The sequence below is a fragment of the Rhamphochromis longiceps genome, linkage group LG4 (assembly GCF_057381845.1).
Source record: "Rhamphochromis longiceps isolate RC_006_pf linkage group LG4, R_longiceps_female_GT1.1, whole genome shotgun sequence".
NCBI classification, from domain to species: Eukaryota; Metazoa; Chordata; class Actinopteri; order Cichliformes; family Cichlidae; genus Rhamphochromis; species Rhamphochromis longiceps.
Window position 1 is genome coordinate 32,985,230 of NC_140560.1, and position 25,916 is coordinate 33,011,145.

Below are 25,916 nucleotides of genomic sequence, written 5' to 3' on the forward strand. Positions count from 1 at the left end.
CTTATAAGCATATTTTACATCTGGTTAATTATTGAACTAGGGACAAAAATCTTGAGTGCCCACCTTGAAGCTTTGGAGATTGTTTAGATCTTCTGTGCCTAAGGTCAGTCCGAATTATTTGAATTTCATGGTTTGTAGCTTATTTACAGCAAGTTGCAGCATCAATATTCCAAGTTGTGCCCACTGGCTGCTGTTCTATCAGAGATGACTTCATGATAAGGAAATCCCATCATTGCTTCTCCTACTTTAGATAACGAAAAAGGATTTCAAACTCCTGGCTGGGATGCTCAGGGACTTCTATTCTTACACTATAGAAAGCATCCTTAGTCGGAGCATCACGACGTTGATGGTGGCCCTTAGGAGTGTAGTTACTTCAGTCAAGAGAATGAGGCAGAACTTTTACCTTCAAGCCGCGAGACTGCTAAATGAGACTGCAACTCACACACTGCCTATCTGATACTCAGCTACTCAACTGATAGCTGTTAACCAGCTATCTAACACAATGGGGGGGGGGGGGGGGGGGGTGCTGATTGGAATACTTCTCTATTTCTCTTTCTTTTGTACAGCCAGTCTGGCACTTAAGCACTTCACTACACATTATAGATGTGTAATTGTGTATGTGGCAAGTAATTAAATTCTTCAAGATGTAGCGGTATAAATACACTTAATATGTTGAAATAAATTCCTTTAAAGTGTTCACTACAAGTATAATATGAGCCTTGAAAGATTTTAATATACAATAAATTATATTTGACAGTAATTTTGAGGTAGGTTTGCTTATCAGCCGCTAGAGGGACCTTTGGCCATTTTTTATACTTGCGAATGTAGGAGCAGATTCAAACCAATTTTTAAAAATGCGTAAATTTCACGCTGAATAAAACAAATGACTTTATTTACATTAACAATTTTTAATGCTGTTGTGTGTACAGTGTTATGTGTCAATGTGAAAGTTCCCTGTATTTAGTTTCAGCTTTGACGAAAGTGCCGGTGAGTAATCGCAGGTTGCATTTTGAACACACTGATGGAGAACAGGCGAGGCTTTCAGGTTAGTTACGCGATGGCCGCTCTCTCAACAATGTCAGGATTTCGAAGCGAAAACAATGGCTCCGTTGCTCGAACAGGCGCGTTGCTGTTTTGACTAACTGTCGGAATGGTAGCGGTATCGTTTTAGCTCGTCGGTTTTGCGTTAAAGCCGGGCCGGAGGTGAGCCGTTTCTGTTAGGAACTCAGTGTTTTTCTTGTTCGTCTCCCGGGCCTGGCTGGAGCTGCCTACACTGTAGCGGCGGGTTGCTACTTTCGGATGAGCGGGCAGTAGGTGTCGAAGAGGAGAGGGGTCTGAATTTAATTAAACTGAAGGTGAAACGAGTCTACAGATCCTCGTAGTGAGGCACGTAACTGGTAACATTTTATCGCTGTGGGTTGAGGGACATGAAGAGCACAGTTTTAACTCCTAACGTGATGTTCTTGCTAACTAGCATTAGCTTACCGTACCGTTGACTTGCCCTAGCTAAAACGAGAAGGCATAACTAATTTACAATCACATCGCTCTGATCTGAGGTGAGAGAAACGGATAGGTGGGCGTTTTACTGAGTGTTTCTGAAGCCCGATTCAATGCGTGGAACGTGAAATCTGTCATGATGCCGGAAAGCAGCAGTTTGCATATTCTAGGTTAGCCGTTGCTAACAGCAGGTGGCTAGCTGAAGTATATGGTCAGTGACGTAACGGTGATCATTGTTTTGACAGCACACGGCATCATATCCGCGGCTAAGAGCGTCCCATTTGCTAGTCTGTTTAATTTACTTATTTTACCCATGCAAGAAGAACTACAACTGAAATATAGATGTCCGAAAAGTTGATCGTTAGCAGCTGATGTGACGCAGCTCGCTAGCCTGACAGGTTGCCATACAGAGTGCTCATAGTCTGTAATTACTGCAGCACTTTGTATCTGTTTGGCTTAATTCCGCAGGGATTTTTTAAAGCTTACTTCCCTGTGCTGATGCCCGGTCTTTTTTTCTTCTTCTTCTATCAGTAGCTTCTGCACTGTGTGTGTAATGGTGGTCTTTCTTTGTGTGACAGTTGTAGGATGGATCCAGACGGTGGGGCAGATTCACAAAAAGCTGTCAGTTTGCAGTGGAAAAGCTACAAACTCGTCCAGGACCCAGCCATTAGGCGTGTCACCCAGAAGATCTACAGATATGATGGAGTGCATTTCAGTGTGCCAGTGAGTTAATGTTCACATTTATTTATTTTATCTTCAATCATTTCGACTATTGTTTGTATGTTGCATGCTGTTTATTTTTCGTCCCCAGGACTCTGGATTTCCACCTGTGGGAGAACTGCGAGATCCAAGACCCCGGAGACTGTGGTCCAGATATACAGAGCTGTCTCTGCCAGTGCCAAAGTTTAAGGTGAGAATACTTGGATTAGTGTTCATTTGACACGTCTCGGGAGCTTTCTGTTTGATTATCTTTTCACTGATCCTTTAATTTGTTACCGCAGCTTGATGAGTTCTATGTGGGTCCCATACCTCTCAAGGAGGTGACCTTTGCTCGACTCAATGACAACATCAAGGAACCCTTCTTGGCAGAAATGTGTGCCAAGTTTGGTGAGGTGGAGGAGATGGAGATTCTGTTTCACCCCAAGACTAGAAAGCACCTAGGCCTGGCCCGAGTATTGTTCACCAGCACCAGAGGAGCCAAGGACACAGTCAAGCACCTGCACAACACCTCTGTCATGGGGAACATCATTCATGCTCAGTTGGATATAAAAGGTAAGTTAAAATGTCTCCTCTTTGCCATCTGATGCACATTGTTACAGTGATGCTTTGGGCAGTTTCTTTATATGCAGTTTGCAATTTTAAATCCAAAGACAAAGAGAGTCACTTTTTCATGTAATCTTTTGAGCAGTTCCTCAAAGGAAGAAGACTTGCTAACAAAACAGTCAAGTGACACAGAAAAAACTTAAGCTGCAGTTAAATCTAAAGTTTTTCATACAAACCATGTTAGATATAAATTGTTTGTCTGTTGATTCGGTTTGAGAGCTTGCATTTAAATAGCTGTGACTTTTATTTTTATACAGGTCAACAGAGGCAGAAATATTATGACCTGATAGTAAATGGGTCCTACACTCCTCAGACAGTGCCTCTAGGAGGCAAGGCTTTGACAGACAGGCTTCAGCCTCAGGCTACAACACAGCCACAGCCTGACACGGTATTGTGACTGCACAAACATCTCTTCACTTATTTAGTGATGTCATGCTTGAGTGATAATCTGAATGAAGATGCATTTAATTTTATACATTTTTACTCTGTTTCCATAGCCATCAGAAATGAGGCGAAGGCTTTCCAGTGAGCTTGCAGTTTTGGCAGCAGGGGTCCAGGCCCTCACATCGGGAAATGTCACACCTTCTGTAGAGACTGGCTATGATCAGCGTCTAGACACGCCCCCCTCCTCCATGGCAGGTCCTTACACCCCAAGCTCCTCTGCGTCATCTCAGGGTGGGGGAGGAACACCTTACAGCTCAAGATCTGGGACCCCTTTTTCACAAGACTCGGGCTATGCTGGTGGAAGGTTAGTTTCTGATAATTAACTGGAACAAAGCATCTTGAATAAAATTTACCTTAAGTGGTCTTACTGTTGTGGTTTGGTTCAAAGTACTGTGGAAAAGACTGAGGCACCCCTTGTTTCGATATATTTTGCTAGGAAAATGAGAAATGGATGCAGCGATTTTTTTTTTAAACATGCAGTCATACATGAAAATACAGTATATGAGGCAAAAAAACAAGATTTGTACAATTCTAACAAGTTCGATAGTCTTGAAATATTTGTTTTGAAAACCTTTTATTTTTCCACATAGCCTGAACCTTCTGAGGCAAGCTTTCTTGTAATTTACTTAAGTAGTTTTCAGAAATAGTTCTCCAGACTTTTTGAAGGTCATATCTAAGCTCTTATTTGGATGTTGGCTGTCATTTGTTCCTTCTCTGTTTCCTCAGTAATGTTGAGGTTTGGGCATTGGAAAGACCAGTCCATGACTGATGGTGTCCATTTTTTGTTATTGCTTTTATTGTGTTTCTATGCTTTTACTGGATTGGCAGTATGCTTGAGATCATTGTCATGCTGAAAAATGACGCTATTGCCAGGCACTTTCTAGATGGTACTGAGTGGTGGATCAAAATCTGATGGTACTTTTCTGCATTAATAATTATAAATACGGTCCCAAACCATAACCGAGCCTCCACCATATTTTACCATATACTTCTTTCCTGAACTTGTTGGTGCAAATGATATGAAGGGAAATTTTTGGTACAAAAGACCTGGTCTGGTCTTATCATCTTTCATCATTTTTTTTGTTTTTGTTTATTGTGTCCTTTGTTAGCTTGGCTTGCACAGAGGAGGGAAATGCTCTCAGGTTGTTTGTTTCAGTTGTGCGACATTGAGTTTCCAATAGTATTTGCCACAATTAGATTTCACTGTATGTATGTATTGTATGTCAACCTCAAAATCCTTCTCATGTCATCCCTTTTAAAACAAAAACATTTAAATGACGTTACAACACAAACCACATTTTACCTTTTCACATAAAGTCAAAAAGCATCATTGATTGACTTAGTGGTTCATATATAAATTCCTCATTTCTGCATTTTAGGCATCCTGGTTACAATACTGGCACAATGGGCAGCGGCTACCCTCCCCAGGACATGTTACCTTCCTCATCTTCGTCTTCTGCAGTCTCCTCGACGGTTGGAGGATACAAAGTGTCACGCTACTCTGATGATGCACAGGAACCTTCAGTGTATCACCGGGGTCGTCCTATGTACCCCCCAACAACATCATACCGTCCCAATGAGCCACCATGCTACCCCCCTTACCCTAATGTTGGAGGACCTGGGCCACACATGGCACACCACTCCTCAATGCCCCCACCACCTCTTGCCAACCAATATGATCAGCCCCTAATGTCAGAAAGGGAGAGGGAGCGTGAAAGAGACTCAGGGGGACGGTATGGGCCAGCGGGGATTGGTTCCAGGAGGTCATCTTATCATCACCAGCAAGACACAAACTCTTCCTCAAAGTACCATTCCCATCATTCCCACCACCATTCAGATCGCAGGGATGACAGGGGGTACAGGCGAGACAGCCTGGGCTCTCGGTCAGGTGACCACGGCCACCAGAGACACCGCAACCACCACCATTCTCACAACCACCATGGCAGCAGCAGCCGCAGAAGAAGCAGCCATGACCGGGACAGAGACAGAGATCGAGATAGAGACAGGGACAGTGACTACTCTAACAGTTCGGATCCCAGGTACAATTCCAACTCGTACCGCTCTTCATCTAACAGCATGTCTCCTCCCCCATCATCTTACTCTACATACTCCTCCAAAGAGCCTGCCCCAGCCCCTCCTCAGGGATTGGACGTTTCCACTCGCCTAGGGAGCACAAGTCTCACAGAGAGGGGTTCTCTGCCTTCATTAGGTGCTGAAAAAGACTACCATGGTCACCACAGTGCTCTCCCTCCACCTCCTACACCTCCTCTCCCACCAGCTTCTGTTATTGCAGCAGCTGTAGCAGAAACACTTGGAACACTGGACTTCAACCAGGATAGTCCTGCTGGTGAAGAACAATGGACAAAACCCAAACGTCGTCCCAGCACCCCACCTGCCCCACCCAAGACACCCCCGCCTTCTTCTCCGCCCCACCCCACCATTGCTTCCTCTTCTAATTCTCCTTCTTCTACTTCCCTTCCCCACCATCTTTCATCTTCTTCTAGCTCCCCTCCACCCCCTCAAAGGGACTCGTCCTCCCCAGAGCCAGATTCCACCAATGAGAGTTTACCGTTTGTCTACCACAGCAGCAGTCTGGACTCTCGTATTGAGATGCTTTTGAAGGAACAAAAAGCTAAATTCTCTTTTCTTGCCTCTGATGAAGAAGATGAGGAGGATAGGAAAGAGGAGAAGCATGGAAGTGGAGCTGGAACAAGACGTGGGTCAAGTGATGCGAAAGGGGAGCGGGAACAGGTGGGGGACAATGGCGAGAAAGACCACAGGAGGAAAGGGGAAAGAGACAGAGATGGCCACAGAGGAAGAAAAAGGGGGAAAGGGGGAGAAGGCAGGAAGAGCCCCACAGTACTTACAGCATCTACACCACCCGTTTCTACTTATTCTCCCCACATCCCACCCCCAGAGGAAACTCAGGCCCAAGTCGGCCCAGCTGGTCCTGGAGTATTGCAGGAAGAGTCTTCACAGGCTGGATCTGCTGATGCACAGAGCCGGACAGGAGCGCACACACCACCTTTTAATGGACAGAGTCAGGTATGATCTGTCCTGATTCAATTTATTTTTATAAATAGAATCAGTTGTTTTGATAGTCACCCAGAAATACCTGTCTGTGGGCAGAGAAATAAATATTTGGTGGAAATGAATAAAAACCTCCTCAGTACCGACACAGTGATTAACATTCTGAGTGCTGTCAAACATAATGTTCATGTTTTGGTTTCTTGCTTTTAATGTGCCCGTTTCTATGTTAGAAAAGTGGGACAGAAAAATAATTCAGTAAGTGTTATTTTGAGAATTTGCTTCAATATGTGGGTGGTTTCTCAACTTAAGACAGTAAATTCTGTTTTCTTTCAGGCCTCTCCTCATTCCTCAGGAGAAGACATGGAGATCTCAGATGAGGAGGAGGAGACTACGACCATAACAACCGTGACCACCCACCAGCCATCAGTCACCTCAGGATCCTCACCTTCTTCATCTCAGGCTGCCATGACTTCACAAACAACAGACCCCTCATCTTCACCCCCACCCATCTCTGACTCTGCACAGCACTTTGGCACCTCCATGCACCCTCCCATACCATCCTACCCCCCTCATCTGCCCCCTCCACCACCCCCTGGTTACTCCCTACAACCCCCACCTCCACCAGGGATTCCTCCCCTTCCTCACATGGAGCTGCATCCTGAGTATCCTCCCCCCATGCCTCACCACATGTATGACTATGCCAGCTCCATGGAGCTGATGAACCAGTACAGTGGTGGAACCCCTATGTCTTTCCAAATGCAGACCCACATGTTAAGTCGCCTACACCAGCTGCGCATGTCCTCATCCAATGGCACCACAGGCCCGGGTGAGGCAGCTACTGCAGACTACAATTCCTACCATCTCCACTCTATTCCACAACATCACACACACCACCCCTACATGGACCAAGAGGGCAATGGGGCAGGCACTCATTATGACCAAGACCACCGATACATGCCACCCCACATGACCTATCCCTACCCCGATCCCCACAGCACTCAAATACCACCCCATCCACACCATGGTATCCCGCCTCCACACAGTGGCTGGCCTCCACATGTCTTACCGCCACACTACCCATCTTATATGCCCCCACCTGGCTATGGCACGATGCTGCCTGGGGATGGAGATGAGTACAGGGCTCCAGGGGAGGAGATGTCCATGCTGGCAGAGAATCCTCATGAAGCCACAGTGCAGATGGTCTTGGCCACTCTTATCCAAGAAATGAAGAACATCATGCAAAGGGACCTGAACCGCAAGATGGTGGAGAATGTAGCCTTTGCCACCTTTGACGAGTGGTGGGAGCGGAAAGAGACCAAGGCCAAGGTAAGGAAGCCCAGCCTCAACAATAATGAAGGTCATCTTTCTAAGGTTGCAGTTAATTTTTGTGCATGTAAAATAAAATAAATAGGCCCACCCTGTTACTTAATAATTTTACTAGTTTATGTATGTGCTTCCTCCATTTAACTGTAATTGATTTTTTTATAATTAGCATGTTTTTTTGTTTGTTTTTTTTAATGAAAGATGTCATTCCTGTTACTATTTCATCTCAGTTTAATGATGCTTTTATTAGTCAGTTAACTATATAAAAGAAAGACTGTTGTTACGAGGCCAGAAAAACGTAATATCTTCTGTAAATGTCTACTTTTTGTAGCCATTCCAGACGATGGTTAGGGGGGTTTCTGCGTTACGGGATGAAGAGAAAAAAGAGGAAAAGGTCAACCGTCCACGGGAGCCTCTCATGTCTCTTGTGGATTGGGCAAAGAGTGGTGGCATGGAGGGATTTTCTCTCCGTGGAGCACTACGACTGCCTTCTTTCAAGGTAACAGTACTTTATTGCTGCAGATTTTGGTTTCATCTCCATGTTACTGTATGGAATCTATACTGCCTTCATATTTTATGTTTGTTTGTTGGAGTGTCTCATTTGCCATTACACCACCAAAACACTAGGTGGCAGTGGTGCTTGTATGCCACCTTGTTGAGGCACTTTGTTGATGTCACTAAATGGTAACTGAAACTGTTCTCCATGTTGGACCTAATAAATACAGAATTTATTTAGTTGTACTGAACTCTGTTTTTACAAGGGAGACCTGTCCAGTGTCAGGAGTTAGAAAAGACAGTAATTTTGTTCATACATGAACTGAATGTGACATGAACATAATAAAACGGCATAAGTTTCACTGCATTATCATCATGCTGTTTTCCTGCTTATTGTTTCTCAGTCAATAGTGCAGTATTTACAGTGCATGTTAGTACCAAATGGACCAATAATAATGATTGTGTTGGTGCATTGTGTAGTTGGAATTCTTATTAGATACTCTTCAAGCTACATTTAAGGCTGTCACAGGTAAACCATACTGTATAAATGTTCAGCACAGTATATGTCAAGCTTAAGTCAATAAATGGTGTCAAGAGTAGTTTAAAATATCTGATATTGTCATTCTAATATTTTGAATTTTTATGTGGTACCACAATATTCAAAAAGTGCACAAGTGTTTGGTGTTGTCAGTTTGTGGTACTTCCTCTAGTTCTGAAAAATAGTCAGACTTTGTAAAGTCAATTTTGGGGTTTTTTGGGGGGTTTTTATTCTTAAAAAACACTTTGAACTATGCAGGTGAAACGGAAAGAACCTCTAGAGTTTGAAGAGGGCGACATGAAACGGCCACGGCCCTCAACACCACCGGACGAAGATGATGAAGGTTTGCTCAGCTGTAATTCAGGCTTTAAAAAAAGGTTGGATTACTTGATCTGCTCCATGTAAGTCTTAAATTATCCTGTTTTCAGCTGCTGACGAGAGATTACCAGAGGCAGACAGGCATGGAGCTGAAAGGGACAACAAGAGGAGGAAAAAGAAGCCAAGAAATCGGAAACCCTGGGAGCTTGACAGTGAGGGAGAAGAAACATCTGATGGTTCTTCTACTGAAAAGGTTTGTCTGTTTGTTTTAAAATTGTGATTCAAGATTAAAACACAATTTTTAAAAAATGACTTTAGATTATTAGAATATATGAATGTGATAACATGAGTTTATAATTCATGTTGTCATTTATTTTAGTTGGCTACAGATAAGAACAAAATTATTAGCCTCGTATGAAAATTAAAGTTGTTTTCAAAACTTTCCAAAGTAGTTTCTACCTCTCAGCTGTAAAAGGCTGATGGGATGTTGCGGTCACCCCATTGGGCAGGCAGGCGGGCATCCCAAGTTTGCGACGTCAACGAGGCAGCATAGGATTTTGAAATTCATACCACTGGTGCATCAACTAAAAATCTCACATGAGTTTGACTCCCGGTGACCTTGATCTTCTGAAACTCCTGTGAATACAATAACTCAAGAAGGAAGTCGCCTAGGATTTTCAAATTTATGCTATATGTGCATCTATTAGGAGGCTAAGGGGTAGAACTGGTGATCACCATTATTTTAAAACGTACAAGGGATTTTTAACATAGCACTTGTAAGGATACTATTTATTTAAATTTTTTTAGAAACCATAAGTTAGTTGTTTCTTGATTTGTTTTTACACACAATAACAATTTTTTGAGAAATCAAAAATTACCAGTGTCACCTTTATAAGTCGCCAGAAAATGAGACCTTTTTATTGAGCCATAGCACAAACCACTGCTGTGCAATGATGTGCTTTGACTTTGTGAAGGTTCAAACTGAAGGTTATTTTCCAATTTGCATGCAGTACTAAAACAAGCATGGGTTTGAGGTGTCTAAAGAGCCCATTAACAACTGCCAAGACACTAGTGAATGACTAAGCAAAGTTGGAACCAAAGAAATGTTTCCTTTGGTCAGATGAGACAAAAGTAGAGTTCTTTGGCCATGGAGACAATGCTTATGTTTGTAGAACATAAGCTTTGTTCTCCAACTCAACAACACCCAAGCATGGGTTGTTCCTGGTACAGAAAGCCAAGTTAACATTGAGCCTTGACTTGAGTCCCACTGAAAATCTGTGGGGTGAACTGTAGACTGAGGTCTGTGCCAGAAAACCCATTAAATCTCTGGAGGAGTTTGAGAGATTTGCCAAAGAAGAATGGGCTGCGATTGCTCAGGGTGTGTGTGTGTGTGTGTGTGTGTGTGTGTGTGTGTGACTTGATGAAAACTATAACAAACAACTGCAGGCTGTTATCCAGGAAAAGGATATGCAGTTGATTATTAATATCAAGGGGGGTAATAACCCTGGTAGTTTTTATGAAATCTGTGTGCAAAGTAAAATAATGTAAGCATCCAAAAAAACCCCAATATGTTTGGAAAAGCTGTGTTTAAAAATTCCATGCTCTCTTTAACACCACTTAGGAAATAGTTCTGTAGTGAATTGAATGCAATAAAAAGAAATTTTCATAGCAGGGTTACAAATTCTGTCCTCATCTGTAGATGGCAGGATGTCACTGTGATTATATTGTTGTGATGACAACTTTTTTTCCCCCCCATGTTTAGGAGGATGAGGAAGACGAAAGTGGAAAAGAGTCTGATGGTAAACCACAAACAGGAATCTCATAACTTTGTTCTTATTTTCAGCTATCATGACTGTTTACATTGACTTTTTTTTATTTTTTTAGATGATGTCCTCAGTGCAGACAGTGATGACGAGAGCCTCTCATCCTCTTCTGAAGGCTCTTCATCTTCAGGATCTTCATCTTCATCCTCAGAAGAGGATGAAGATGAAGAGGAAGGAGAGCGGGCAGAGAGTGAAGGACCAGACAGCATGGATGAGTCAACTATGGATAGCACAACTGAGAAAGACAATGAGAGGTACATCACTTGTACTGCTGTAATCAGAATTATATAACAATGAATGTTGTACTTTTCAACACTCAAATGCTTGTTTTGTTTTTCTCAGGGAAAATAATGCAGCTGTTCCAAAGGCAGAGGTCAAAGCAGGTTAGTCAGAAGTTGTTATAAATCACCAAAAAGCACCAGTAACATAATTGCTTCAGTTCGAGTTCAATCTTTGAAAACTTGTATCTTTTCTCAGGTGATACAAAAGATGGCAAGGCAGACACAACGGCGCCTACCAAACATCCCCCCTCACCACCATACCCACGCCCTACATCCCCTATCGTTCTTGTGCCCCCTCTCAAGAAGCGCAAAAAGACAGTCTCCTTCTCTACAGACGAGAACGAAAGCAAAATGCAATTGCCAGCTGCACCACCATCTCCGTCTCAAGTTTCGGGTGAATCTCCCCTCCTTTCAGGCAGGCTTCCAGACTCACCCATCATTGCAACCTCACCCAATTCATCTCGTCCCAGTCAGGGCATCCAGCTGCTTCCCTTTGCCTCTAAACCAGGCGAAGGGAATGCTCTCATTGTGCCCCCATCTGGACGAACCCAAGATACCGAGGAGACCAAGAGAGGACCCCTCATTTCTCCCCAGACTACCCCAGTCAAATCCCCTAGCAAACGCGGTGCAGGCAAAGAGTCTCCCAAATCTCCTGCTCCTCCTGTTATGGTGTGCCGCACTGTGCAGAACCTGCCTTTGGACCATGCCTCTATGTGTAGGATGGCCTTTGAGGAGGCCCCAGCACCACCATCTGTCAACAAAAGGTCCAGAGGCAGACCACGGACATCTAGCCTGTCTACTTCTTCCTGTCACTCTCTCAGAGAGGAAGATGAGGATGAGGAAGAAAGTGAGCAGAGGTTAAGACTAAGAGAACAGGTTGGGGCCTCCAGCCTCCTGCAGCTGGCCTCTGCTTCAACAACTGACCTTTCTGTGTTAGCTGATGTGGCTTTGAAAATGGACCCTGATCCTGGAGACTCAGAGGAGACAGAAACATCTGATGAAGCAGAGGAGCACAAGATGGAAGGAAATTACTTCGCCCCAGAGTCACTGGCCCTCCTTATGAGTCCAGGGGCTGTAATCGTCTTTATGGAGCACAACTACTGCAAACCCCCTGTTGTACCAGTACCAACTGGTGCCAAAAGGACTTCCTCCAGACAAGATTCTTCTGTTTTGCTCCCAGCTGACCTCAACTCTATTTCTGGCGTGCTGGAAGCCCCAGAGGAAGTCATTGGAGATCCACTTACGTCACGGGGAGATGCAGGAGAATTCTTTTCTGCAGTGGGAGAGATGTGTGACTCTGAGGATACGGGCCAGGTTACGCCGGTGTCTCCATCACCAAAGAAGAAGAACCTAATTGGCAAGGGTTTTGAAGCTGAAGAGGAAAAGAGCAAAAAGAGGAAGAGAAAAGATAAAGAAAACCTTGAGGTTCATCACACAAAAAAGCAGAAGGAGCAGCCAGGCAAGAAAAAGAGGAAGCGGAAATTAGAGGTATATTTGTCACGTTTGTTCCTGTAAATGTTTGAGATTGTCATAACCGTAAACATGCCACAGGCAACAATAGCACTGACTCATTACCAGTAAGCCCAAAGTTGGAATTTTGAAATTGGTACAGTTGAAGAGTTTTACATGTCTCGAAAGAATTTTCAGAATCAGAATCCGCTGGTAAACCTTTGGGCTCTCCAGACCAGGAATATATTTCCAGTGTAGACAGAAATGTAGTTTTTTTGCATTTACAGAACTGTGTGATACAGTTTTGTTTTTTTTATTCTTGGGTATGTTCTGGCTGAAAACAGATGGGGTAACAACAGGGTGTACCCTGTAGAAGCGCTCTGCTCTCAGTCTTACTGGTGCAATCACATTAGAATTACTGACATTTCCTTAGCATTGCTTAAAGCTAATGTCAGCCAGGTGCTTTGCATCATAAAAAACTTCTTTTACTTGCGCAGATGAGTTTTCATTAACCATAAACTTGCCACCTGCCAGTGACACGTCTAATGTCCGATGGCGCTTTTTGCAAATACAGCAGGTAACAGTCCAGAGACTTCGTCTGAATTAAACTGTCTCAACTCGTGCACTATATATGAAAAAGTACCAATTTGGATGAGTTTCTGATTTGTTTTTGAGTCTCTGCTGTTTTCACCCCCTGAACTTAGTCAGACGGATTCTGAGGCATCTCCTCTCTAATAGGTATTTGAAATACCAGATGGTGCTCCAAACAATAGGTTACCTCAGGTTCAGGTTTGGTCTTTGCAAAAATTTCTGGCACAACTTCACCTGCTTCCAAAGTGTGTGGAGAGGATGAAAATAATCACAATGCAGGGACTCCAGCAACGCTTAAAGGGAAGATGAACAACTTTATTGACTGACCAACGCATTTTGGCTTGTGGCCTTCATCAGGGTCATAGTAACACATAGTAGAAGTGTGCTTCAATAAAAGGCAGGAAACAGAAAAAAATTCAAATTAACCAATCACATCTTCATAGGTAAACCAGCTGACATATAACAGGTTGGTATTGGTAAATTGGTTAAGGCATGCCCAAGTAAACACTGGACTAGATAATTAATTTAATTTATTTTATCAACAAAAGAAAGAGAAGCTTTCTAGACATCTCGTTTTAAGTCTACATTTTAGAGACATAATTGCGAAATGCGTTGGTCAGTCAATAAAGTTGATCCTCTTCCCGTTAAGTGTTGCTGGAGTCCCTGCATTGTAATCTTTGATCTTTACTGCATCTTGGCACAACACCTGTGCCTTTTTTCTAAGAACACTTATGTTCAACCAAAATGTCAATGACATTCAGTCACTGAATATAGTTATGAATATTGTTATGGATTAGATGACTTTAACTGGCCAGAGAAATGTCCAATGTGTCAGTCTGTATTAGTGTAAACACCGCATAGACTAGAAACTAAAAGACTGTTTTTCTTTCCTGCAGGACTCAGATTTGGACAAAGATGTGGATGTGGAGGAGCTTGAATCTGGGGAGCTGTCCAGCTCAGACACTGAGGAAGAGTTGGTTGAAGAAGTGAGAAAGAGTGAGCGGCTCTTTTTGCAAGAAGCAGGAGTAATAACATCCCAGAACTGGTCGAAACCTGTCCCAGCGCCTGAGCCACCAGCTGTGAAGTTTGACAACCGCAGTGAATTTGAGCAGATGACCATCTTGTATGACATCTGGAACTCTGGTCTGGATGGTGAAGACTTGTCGTTTTTGAAGAAGACTTATGAGAAGCTGCTGCAGGATGACCATAGCTCCGACTGGCTCAATGACACTCATTGGGTCAACCATACTAATATCCTTTTCAGTGATTATCTTTCACCTCAAAGATGTATGGGCACTAGGTTTGATTTACATGGAAGTGACACAATATCCAAAAAGTCTGACTGTTATGAATTTACTAAATTGTCTGCATAACGTGACGTTTTTAAATTGAGGAATGCTTTGATATTTGGTGCCCTGTTGTCAGCCTTGACCTTTGGGCTGCACTAACCAATTTGCCAAATCCTCGCCGCAAAAAGAAGAACACAGATGGGCAGCTTCGTGAGCATGTGACCGGTTGTGCCAGGAGCGAGGGGTACTACGCCATCAGCCGCAAGGAGAAGGATGTCTACCTGGACCTTGACCTACCCGAGCAGGTCATACGGGAGGTGGAGAATGTCGACACCTCGGTAGGCAGACTCCAAATCTTTTTGGATGCATCTTCTTTTATTTCTTTTCCATTTATTGAATCTGTTGTTCTCACATCAGTTTGATTTTGTCTGTTAAAGCAGTTGAGAAGCTTTGCTGAAATACTTGAGATATCTTGCGAAACTTGTTTAGGCTTTTCCTTAAAACGAGTCGGCATCAGGTAACAGGCCGACGCACTTGGACAGTTCAATGTTCATGTTCACTCGCTCACAGATAACGTTCACTCTCCTAATCTAATGTTTGTGAGATTGGAGATTCTGTTGTGCTTGATCCTTCATTTGTTGTTGAAAGAACAGGATAAAATGCCCGTGAGGTGAATCTGTGCGTGCAGCACAACCTAAAGTCAGTAAATCTGATTGGCAGTGGAGACGTTGGTGTGGACGTGCTTTCGATTGTGTGGAAAGTTGAAGCCGGGTTTAAATGGAATTTTAATGTGATATCCAGTTGAACCTTTTTTTTTCCAGGAAAAATATTTTGCTGGTCTCCACTGCCTCAGTAATCAATTATTAGGGGTTTGTAGCTGTTTCAGGGTATTATTATAAAGTCAACATTTGGCTAGATAGTGCCTCTCAGGCATTTGGAATGGAGGTGATTCATATTTGGCTTAGTTGAAGTGGTAATTTTAGGATTTGAGATGGAAAAAGGTGAGGGTTTTCAAATGACAGAGAAGTAAGATGATGAGTATGTGGACATTTACAATACAGAGGTTTTAGGCATTACATTTGTGCTGTCTGGTGGTTGAGACAGACTCATGCAGGAAAAACAAATTATATTTAATTTCAGTCACATACATCACTGCTCATATGTTTAAAGCATGGCATGTATTCTTTGTCAGTAAAAAGAACATTAAATTCAACAAAACAACAACAGTGCTATTAGGGCTGATAATAATCAGTAAATTATTGATTTATAATCATGCTTAAAAAAAAAAAGAAGGACAATTAGAGCTGGGCGATAGAACGATAACGATATGTATCGCGATATAACTTTTACTCGATAGAGAAATTAAGCTATCGCGATAGACCTCGCCGCTCTTGTCCTTTTTTTTTTTTTTTTTTTTTTTTTAAAAGGTCAGCCAATCCAAATTAAGTAGCGCAGAGCCGAACCAATCACAGCCGCAGCGTCACGTCGCGTGACTTGTTACGTACAGCACAAGTGCCAAGCCGCACGTGTGTTTGTTTGGGAAGCAGCCAGCGGGTAATGGAGGAAATGAGTGTGCCGACTAGAAAAATCAACCGAGCGTGACCGAAGAGAAAACAGATGATGGTTCCAATGCCGGAGAGATTGTCGAACGGAAGAGCCATAGAAGTTCCGTAGTGTGAAGGTATTTCGGCTATTTCAAGTCTGACAAAAAACAGAGTAGCGTGCACTGTAAATTGTGCCGAAAGCAAGTCTGGAAATACAATAAACTGGTGCATGCGTCACACTGTGCGCCACGTTATTGTTTCGGTGAAATGAATTTCTACAATACTGTTACTGTTAATTCTACTCTCTGCAGTGTTTAAATGCTTACATATACACACAGTTACTGTCCCTCCACACTTACGACTCGGTTCTGCTTCTATGCCCCAGCTTTGTTTACTTTTTCCCACCGAGGCTTCTAGACTTCTGATTGGCCAACATTTCGGTACGGTTAGGAATCTAGCGCCACCTGCTGCTTTGGCATGTTCCTAGCAGCGTTTTTCTTCATTTCTGCCTTTATGTGTGGACGGGATTTTTTTTTTTTTAAAACGAAAACGGAAAATCTCCGTTTTCAAAAATACCCGTGTACGTGTGGACGTCGCCTCAGTCTCTGACTGGAAGCGCTGATTCATCATTCGGCTTTTGTCAGACTAAAGTAACTGTTAAAACTGTTTGAAAAGCTAAGCTATACAACAAGGAGAGATTGAGAATTTCCTTTTAGTTCTCAGTTTATTTGATATTGACAAAAGTTAGTCAGTTTTGTCTGTTCTTCTGTAAAACAAACTAAGATTTATTTTTAGAATTAATATTTTGTTTCTAAGTGGAATTGACAATTTAGTCTGTTTCGTTTGTTCTATTTTGAAACTTAAACGCTTTAGCGGCTGCCTTTTGTGTAGTTTGCAATATTTGCCTTTATTTATCTGAAAAAGTCTCATGTTCCTTAAGTACATCTACCCTGTTGAACTTATTATGGGAAATAAATATTTAAATAAAAACAAGCTGCTGATTATTTCACATTTTACTTGTGAGCAACGGCACATTTAAATCTTACAAATATAGTTATTTGGCTTATATCGTGATAGATATCGTTATCGCCTGAAATGAAAAAAACATATCGTGATATGAAAAAATCTCATATCGCCCAGCTCTAAGAACAATACAAACTGAAAAACTGTGTGAAAATAAGAGTCATGGAGAAACGTGCGAGATGCGTGTCGTTTCTAGTCGGGCTTCCTGATTTATCAGGCTTGTATGAGTCAGAATGTGGTCTTTCACAGGAATAATGTGATGTCTGAAAACATTAGGCTTTTGTTTTTCCTTGCAAGACTACTTGAAACAAAAATATTTCTTGCTGACTGACATTTTTTTTTCTTTTTTTTCTCATCATCTTTGCTGTTAGAAGTGGGTTTAGAGTGGGGATAGGGTGTGATGAATTCAACAACAGACGAAACAAGTGCGGCAACCTTGAATGTAAACGTGTAGTTTTCCCTTTGTTTTCCCGTTTTGTTGGCAGCCATAATTGTAACATACTTGAAATTGTATGTTGTGTCCACTGCTTTTGAGTTTAATGTTCATATCACGTATCTTATCGTCAGTATTCAAAAACAGTACAAATGTTATTGCATTTCGAGAATGTTGAAGAGTGAATTCTTCCTCTGGGCCAGTGGCAGGATGTTTCAGTCCAGGCGTTATTTCACGTAAAGCACAGTGATCATTCCCGTTTGTGACACAGGAAATCCATAATTCTTTTTTCCTGATGTAGATCCGGATTTGTCACATGTGAATTACTCCTTCCTGAACAAAAGATGATGAATCCAATTTACGTCAAAGGATCCTAACGATCACATAAATTCTTATGAAGTTCCCTGAAAAGTTTGATCATAGTGAGTGTCACACCTTTAAAGTGTTTTGGAAAGAATAATCAGAGCAAATGTGCAACTCCAACTTTCGTCAAGCATGGTTGAACAGCTCTAGAAATTTGCACAGCACATGTATTCCCAATCCAGAATTAAACCAATTCTCCTTTCTTAAAAATAAAGGAGAAAATATCACACATTCAAAGATTGGAGGATTTGAATACATGTTTTATGTGTTTTTCATAGAAAAAGACTGGGTTCAGTCTGTAACTTCCATGAAATACTGCTGAATTGGGTGCCTCTTAGCTGGAAATACAAACAGGAAACATGAGCGCAGCATTTATTTACACAAACACACTAACCACTATGTCTTCATTAGAATTTACTTAGAAAAAACAAAAATAGTAAGGCTAGACCGGTTGTGCACTTATCACTTTGTATTCCAAGGCACGATTTGCTCAAGTATAGACATCTCCCAGCCTAAAGCAAACACAGACATGCAAAAATAATTTTTTTTTTTTTTTTTTAAGTCAGTTTTTTTTATTTACAGCCAATTAATTTCAAAGACCTGGGGCATGAAGCCACTGAAGGAGGCGTGTGGACAGAGAAAATAAAAATGTTTGAATGAATTTAGGGAAAATCAGTTGGAATTGCTGATTGTATTGCGCTAACCTTTAAATATAGTTCAGCTTGGATGATTTTTTTATTTTTATTTGTTAGTAATGGCTGATTAAAAAAAATGTGTGAGAACCATTTCCTGTGTGCCAGGAGTAATTACAGTTGCACTACATGCATATAGTCCTACTGCATATATGTTCGTGTGGTCAGCTTTAACCTACAGAGCTATGGTTGCCCGGTGCATAATGCTGGGCAGTAACATAGTATGTGTCCTGAATGCGTCACAGTATTTTTAACAGTTATTTTCAGCTCTTTGTGAGTATTACTTTGGTGTAAGTGCAGGGAAAGCTTTCTGATAAGTCTGCCTAGAGTCAAAAGCAGAAAAAAAAGGAGTAAGAGGGGTCACAGAGCCCCACACATTTATCATAGGCCTAAATATGGCTATTACTGTGATGATTCTATGATTTCATCATGCAACGTTCCTCTTTTATAATGTCTGCAAATAAGGTTTGGGTCACTTGGGGGTGATGATCTTGATGCTCGTCAGACACTCATATGATGCACCGTCATTGGTCCCATGTGCAGCCAGTTATCCTCCACACAATGCCAGATTGTCATGGAACGCAGGAACATTTGAAAAATCAGCTCACTTAGTGTTTGTGTGAGTTAAGAGTGGAAAATCCACGTTATCGTGTTGCTGTGCAAGGTTTATTCCTCCGTAATGTATTTCCCATTTAGCTGTTGTGCTTTCCCTTACTGCTTCCATGGACACAAGCATAGTTCCTTAGAATAATACACACAAATTATATTTTACTGTGGCATGTTTTATGCAGTCTTGCTGTTTCTAGAGTTACAGACTAATTCAGACTCCGCACAGAATGAGATGTAACTGGGGCACCACATCAGTCTGCGTCTTTTATTATCTGATCAAAGTGTCCCAATAACTGAGATATGTCTGCTGCTTTGAGGTTTTTATGTGCTTATATCAGGAACAAAGAGATGTGTCGTGATGAATAATCCCTGTTTATGTTTTCAAACCAAAGATTTGTGGCAGGCTTAAAGAGTTACTGATACTCAGGAGGATCTCTCCCCCCTCCCCCGCACACAGAGCAACACAGACACACATGATTTAACTTCATGGTGATACATTGAAACAGCTGTTTCACTTAGCTTTATAGGTGAAACATGAAATGTAATCTCATGGATTATTATCTTGATTGTAATATTGATCTGTTTAGTACTGAAAGCAAAGCATTAATTGGTTGTAAAAACACAGAAGTTGCATAGTCTGACAAAATCTAAAATGATGTTTGAGACGTAGCATGAGAACATGTCAGTTCATTTTGTTTCAGTTTGAAGTTTCTAAGGAAGTTTCAGCTGCTTCATTTTTTCCATAGATTCCTTTTCCTTGTTTTTGGAAATTTGTGCTACAGTTACACTGCTGGGCTCCCTTTAACACTCAAGTTTTTTTCACAGTAGTTATGAGAGTAATTTTTGATATGTATAAGGAACACAAGTTAACATCTGAAGAATTTAATTATTGAACCATAATAGAGGGAAGGCAGTAGTTGGGACTGAAGTATTCGAGGGCAGACTTGCTTCTATTCTTGCGTAATAACTTTTCCAGTCATATCTCTTTCGCAAATGAACCTCTGCTACAAGAGCAGGGGTATTGGAAATTGAGGTTCATGCTGTTACCCGTCAAGGCCATCTGATGAAGTCTTAGTGTAACCGTTGCACTCTCTGAAGCTCTTTTGTTTGTTTCCTGGCAGGGTGCTAACCGAGTGCTATCAGAGAGACGTTCAGAGCAGCGCCGCCTCCTCACTGTCATCGGCACCACTGCTGTCATGGACTCTGACCTGCTTAAACTCAACCAGCTTAAGGTACAAGCAGTACTATATTCATGTGGTCACTTACAAGCTAAAGGACAAAGTTAAACTGCAACCTGCGACTTGTCAACAGATTTAACTTTAAAAAAAATCTTTGCTTAAAAAACAAAAACACTGTAAGTTATGCCACCTGACACAATAAATTAAATGGTTTACAGTTCACGAGTGTAATCAAAAGGTCATCTAAGGAATAAATTTCCAGAGCCTGAAACTGATTCCATGCTTTTAGAAGCGCATAGCTGAATTTAGTAGGATATATACCAACATGTTTTACAGTCTAAACACAATACAAACAAGACATCTGTGAAGGTTCTCAGTCATCCAGGTCATCGTAGCTTGGAAAGAAAAGCATCTGGACTTCTTTAAGTCCAGACTTAGACTACAAACAAGACCAATTTTGACACGAACTCTGTGGTTTATTAATCAAAACTCGCAAAAGGTTTTTTCCAAGCTTCACAAGATGAAACTCAGGGCTGAATGCAGAAATTTTACCTTCACAATGGTGGGTTTATCTTTTGGTTTCAAGATGAATTTGTTTATTTGTTAATGCAATGTCTGAATAGGCGTTTTTTTGGAAGGTGGCTCTTGTCTCGTTTTGTGTGTGCGTGTGTGTGTTTGGTTTTGAAAGAGGCTGTATCTCTGGCTTTCATTGTTACACAAATCCGGGGTCGAAGTCACAGATCTGCCTCTGTGCTAAACGTGCAGAAAATCTGCTCACTACAGTAGGTCAGTGGTCAAACTTTTGGGTGTGGGCCTTTTTTGCATGTTCTTATTCTAGTCAACAATTTATTTTTTTTCTGGTTTTCACACCAAATTATCAACTTGGATTAGTTTACCTTTTTGAATTGTTGAAGATCCAATTATAAAACAAAGATATAGCCTGTAAATACTTAAAGCTGTCTGTTAATTCAGGACAGGTTAGTTTATAAAAATATCTATTGCTAGTAAGGCTCCTCTTAAATTACATCCGCTCTGTCCTGATGCAGTTCCGAAAGAAGAGGCTTCGTTTCGGACGCAGCCGAATCCACGAATGGGGCCTGTTTGCGATGGAGCCCATTGCTGCTGATGAGATGGTCATTGAGTATGTGGGTCAAAACATAAGACAGGTATGACTTATAAGGAGTTTTGTGTTTAACCAGTGATGGTTTTTGAAACTTTTCAGCCATCTTGACATCTAAATGTTTTCATTATCCACTGTTGCCATCTAAACAAATCTGTAAAATACTTATACAAATAATAAATCTCTAAGAGTCCTGCTGTGTTGGACCCTTACTCTTGCATTGTAATATTGATATGACTGTATGTGAATTGCAGTTTTTCAGACACTTTGAGGGTGTGGTCAGTCAGAAAATGTTCTTTATGCGCAGATGGTGGCTGACAATCGAGAGAAGCGTTACGCACAGCAGGGCATCGGGAGCAGCTACTTGTTCAGAGTGGACCATGATACGATTATAGATGCCACCAAGTGTGGGAACCTGGCACGATTCATCAACCACTGCTGCACTGTAAGTCTGAAAACACTCAACAATGATCTGCCTCTTACATGCTTTAGATATGGACTGATGTTAAGTTCTGCAGCTGTCGCCCATCAGTCTGTCGATGCTTTTCCCCCCTTGCAGCCAAACTGCTACGCCAAGGTCATCACCATAGAGTCCCAGAAAAAGATTGTGATCTACTCAAAGCAACCCATTGCCGTCAACGAAGAGATCACGTACGATTACAAGTTCCCACTGGAGGAGAACAAGATCCCTTGTCTGTGCGGAACGGAGAACTGTCGTGGGACGCTCAACTAGTCAACGCACTTCTCTACCACACTTACCAATGGCCAGCCATACCCGTAAACACCTCCCTTTCCCCATGAGTTCGCTCTCCTAAATGTGTAACTTGAACCACCCCAGTACACTATGCTGCCCCTCCTCATGGCCTCATAGCCGGCCTCACAGTACCTAGGACGTAGACACGCACACACTTGGCACTTTTCACACACAGTTTTCATTCTCTAGGCAGTTCCACAAGCTAGTGGGTGATGGATTGGCGTCATCTGGCTCTCGATGCGTGACAAGGCCTTTAGCATCAGCTCGTTAGTGGCAGTATTACTGGACAAAACCGGGTGCTCCAAGGAAGTTGTTGCGTCAGTCAGGGCATGAAGGATTTGTCTGATTCCATGCCGGCATCCGTTTGAAAGGAGACAATGTGGAGAAAAAAAATAGAAAAGGACAAATGTTTATTGGCATTCTCTCAGACATGGCTTCATTACTCTTTTAAAGTGACGGCATCAGTCAGACATGGGTCATTTTTATGTTCCTCATGACTTACTTTCAAAAGGATTATATTTTTGTAAATAACTATTGTTAGTAACGACTTTAGTGAAGTGAAACTACAATTTCGGTGTTCATTTCCTTTGCCATTATCTCTAAGAGCAGCACTTGTTCACGTGTTTGCATGCTGCTGTGGAAGTTGTATTGTGCGTCTCATAACCAGCCTCTGAAATATTGTTTTTTTCTTTATTGGGTGTAGCTGAAACAAATCGGTGGGGGACGCTTTGATCTTTAATAAAAGCAGTCGGTAGGAAAAATGCCGTCCAGAAGTTACTGCTGATTAGGGCACTTAATAATTCACAAACATGCACAAGACGTGCAAAAATAATATTGTGCATAACTATCTGTAGACTTGGCAGCAAGCAGAGTTGTGCCAGGCTCCTACTCTCTAAGATTTTCTTTGTGACAATTACAGAAGCCAGGGTGTTTATCCAGATGTGAAGCAGTGCATTTGGATGCCGTCACGTTAATGATAAGGAGGTCATGTCTGAAAGGGGCTTTCTTTTGTCGGCGTCGTCCAGGAGTCACTCCTCTAGTGTCGAATTCCTTCTGTAACCACGCACCCATACAAATCCGCACAGAGACGCACACGAATACCAGAAAAATTCAGGGTTTTTAGACTCGCTCACTAAGGGCGTAACTTTTAAGATAAATCACTTCAATCAATTTGGTCTTCAGTTATGCAAGATTTCCAAGCCTGAGGGTTGTTTTGGAGCTTTTTTTTAAATTTCATTTCATAGTATTATATTATATTACTATTGCTGTTATTAATGGTATTGTTACTTATTTGCATTAGCTGTAAGTATATTACAGTGAAATGAGCTTCAGTGTACCCATCCACTGTCCTCAGTGGCTTTGTGATCCACCAGCCCTATAAATCCTTTCTCCTCTCTCCACTGTGTGTTACTCTCCTGTTTTGCAACAGTCTGTATGAGAGTAAAGCCGTTTTAACCCACTGTGAAAATGTGTAATTTAGGTTTCAGCTTACAGTGTGCGTGTTTTTTTTTTTTTTTTTGTTTTTTTTGGGGTTTTTTTTTGTTTGTTTTGTTTTTTTAAATGCCACTGCTAAACTTTTATATTCCCCTTTTTATGTTTTTTTTTTTTTTGTTTGTTTTTTGTTTTTGTTCTTCTCCAAACTTATGGATACTGACATAGGTGCTTTTAACAAATTATTTGTGCGCTCTTTGTGGGTTCTTTATTCATCTACAATAATTAGGGCTGTGCTTGTGAAATGCAGTTGAGCACATGTCCAGTGGGGGTGGGATCAGAAATTGTCAATGACTGTTTCTATCACCAACACAATGGAGGGGGAGTGTATACGTTCATAACTCGAATCGCTTGTTTGCCAGCGATGATTTGGCACGCTATATCTGCTGTGTCAACAGAGAAGTCGCAAAAGTATGTTTCGTTGTCGACAAGGTCACGTCCCTGTTTGTGGGTGAATTCTAAAGATTCACAAAGGACGCAATCCTATTAGCAATGACGCTGGTTTCACAGCCGTTGCGTTTGTTGGTTAAAAGCATGTATGTCAGTGACGTAAGTCAAGAAAAGGTTTTGTTGCTGCTTACAATATATCACCCTGTTTCGTTTCAACACGCGCACAAATTCCTGTTTAAACAATTGACAAAAGCGTTTTCTGCAAATCCTTCTCCCTAGTTGCTTTGTTAAGTTCTGAATTACACAAGTGAGTTTGTGAACAATGCTGCTGGCTTTGCAGCCATTTGCTACAAGTTTGCATTTCTAGCAGAGCCCCAAGTCAAATAAAGTTATAATAAGAAGAAGAACTCCTTCGAGGTAAACTTGGCAGATCTGTTTGTAAGGCACATTTATTTGATTTGGTTTCTGTTCAAAGACTTAAAGTTCTTGTTTTCCCCTTGTGTTGCAGATCTTTGCAGAATTCATGAGAATGCATTATATTTTACTTCAGTCATCCCTTCTGAAAGATTGTAACTCAAAAAAAAAAAAAAATCCTGCTTACAGTCTGTTTGCATTGTAGATAGGTGAAAGTGTCCGTGTCCCTGCGAGGTTAACAATCCTAGCCAGTTTCTGATACGTTGCAGACGGGGATTTCAGTGACCTTTTGTGTTGTCTTTTTTTTATTTTCATGGCTATGGCCGTCCAAAGTTTAACTTTGATGTTGAACTTTTAACTAAACTCCTGTTTTTTGTTCTTTCCCAAACAGGAAAATGTGTAAGATATTTCTTGTTGCAATGAAAGCCTTTCAGTACAAACCAACCCTCTTTAATAAAGGAGAAAAAGATGAAAGGAAAAAACAAAAGCAAAAACAAAAAAACAAAGAAGTACATGTAAATATTGTAGAGGTGTTTGTTTCTTGTAGAAACACACTGATTCCAAGCTGTAAATATGTTGTTCCGTTTCCTTACTCAATGAGGAGGAAACATGTACATACCTTCCATTCATTTATTTTTTATTGTTTTTCCTTTTAATTTGATGATTATTTTAATATTATTTGCAATATTTCTCTTGTATTAATGCGTTGGACCCTTTATTAATGGTGCATTAAAATATTTTTTAAATAAATGAAAATCTTGGTGAGTGTGTTCAAGAGGCAAACATATTAAAAACATCAGCAGAAAAACATGGACCATTTTGTGTAAGTGATTACTTTTACATTCACAGGTCTCCTGATCCACTTTACTATAACAATATATTCATGACAGAAGGAAAGTAAAGGAAGCAAGATGAGGCCCCCGTAGCTCCCCTCATCACTTCTGAAGCCATTAGCTGCTGGTTAAAAGTTATTGAGGGCAATAAAGGCACCAGGTTCAGAAGACTCCTAGCCCTGTAACTCATCTGGAAGCAGTAAAAAAAAAAAGAAAAGTTCTTAACCTTTAACCATCAAGTCATTCTTATCTGCTTCCTTTTGAAATGACACTATAGAAATGTGACCAGTTTTCTTCCCTTTTTTCTAATGACGTCCTCTGTTTAAGTATGGTGCATAAAGTGTGGTCTTAAAACTGTTAATACATTTTATGGTTCATGGTTGGGATCAATCCTAGCTCCCCTCAGGCACAAGGATGGGTATGCGGTGTTCCTTGGTCTATCACAACAGATCATTTTTATGTTCTTAAACATTAAACATCATTGGTCACCTTAAAATCATCAGTTAACCAAACAGGCATGCCTACAGACTACTGAATTTATTAGTACACAGTGGGTTCGAACACCCAAGTTGAAGAAGAGGGCTGTAACAGTGCTAACCACTTCAAAAGCCTTTTCTTAGTAAACTTGAGAAGCAGTTGTGCACTTAAAGGTAGATGTAATCAAGCAATGC

At 41.4% G+C, this 25,916-nt stretch overlaps 1 protein-coding gene across 4 annotated transcripts; it reads left to right on the top strand.

Annotated features, from left to right (window-relative positions):
- Positions 1-997: 997 nt before the first annotated feature.
- setd1a (SET domain containing 1A, histone lysine methyltransferase) lies at positions 998-25,213 on the top strand. 4 transcript variants are annotated; one of them, XM_085404612.1, is made up of 21 exons: positions 998-1,045; positions 2,076-2,220; positions 2,309-2,407; positions 2,499-2,769; positions 3,078-3,208; positions 3,318-3,568; positions 4,644-6,309; positions 6,628-7,620; positions 7,949-8,116; positions 8,909-8,993; positions 9,079-9,221; positions 10,731-10,767; positions 10,853-11,045; positions 11,134-11,174; positions 11,269-12,560; positions 14,009-14,363; positions 14,558-14,739; positions 20,187-20,297; positions 21,290-21,409; positions 21,671-21,808; positions 21,923-25,213. In XM_085404612.1, the coding sequence occupies exons 2-21, from the start codon at positions 2,083-2,085 to the stop codon at positions 22,094-22,096; spliced, it is 6,588 nt and encodes a 2,195-aa protein (XP_085260738.1). In that variant the 5' UTR covers positions 998-1,045; positions 2,076-2,082; the 3' UTR covers positions 22,097-25,213. The 4 variants fall into 4 exon arrangements, with proteins under 4 accessions (XP_085260738.1, XP_085260736.1, XP_085260737.1 ...); XM_085404610.1 differs by lacking the exon at positions 998-1,045 and adding an exon at positions 1,054-1,386; XM_085404611.1 differs by lacking the exon at positions 998-1,045 and adding an exon at positions 1,054-1,355.
- Positions 25,214-25,916: the final 703 nt, after the last annotated feature.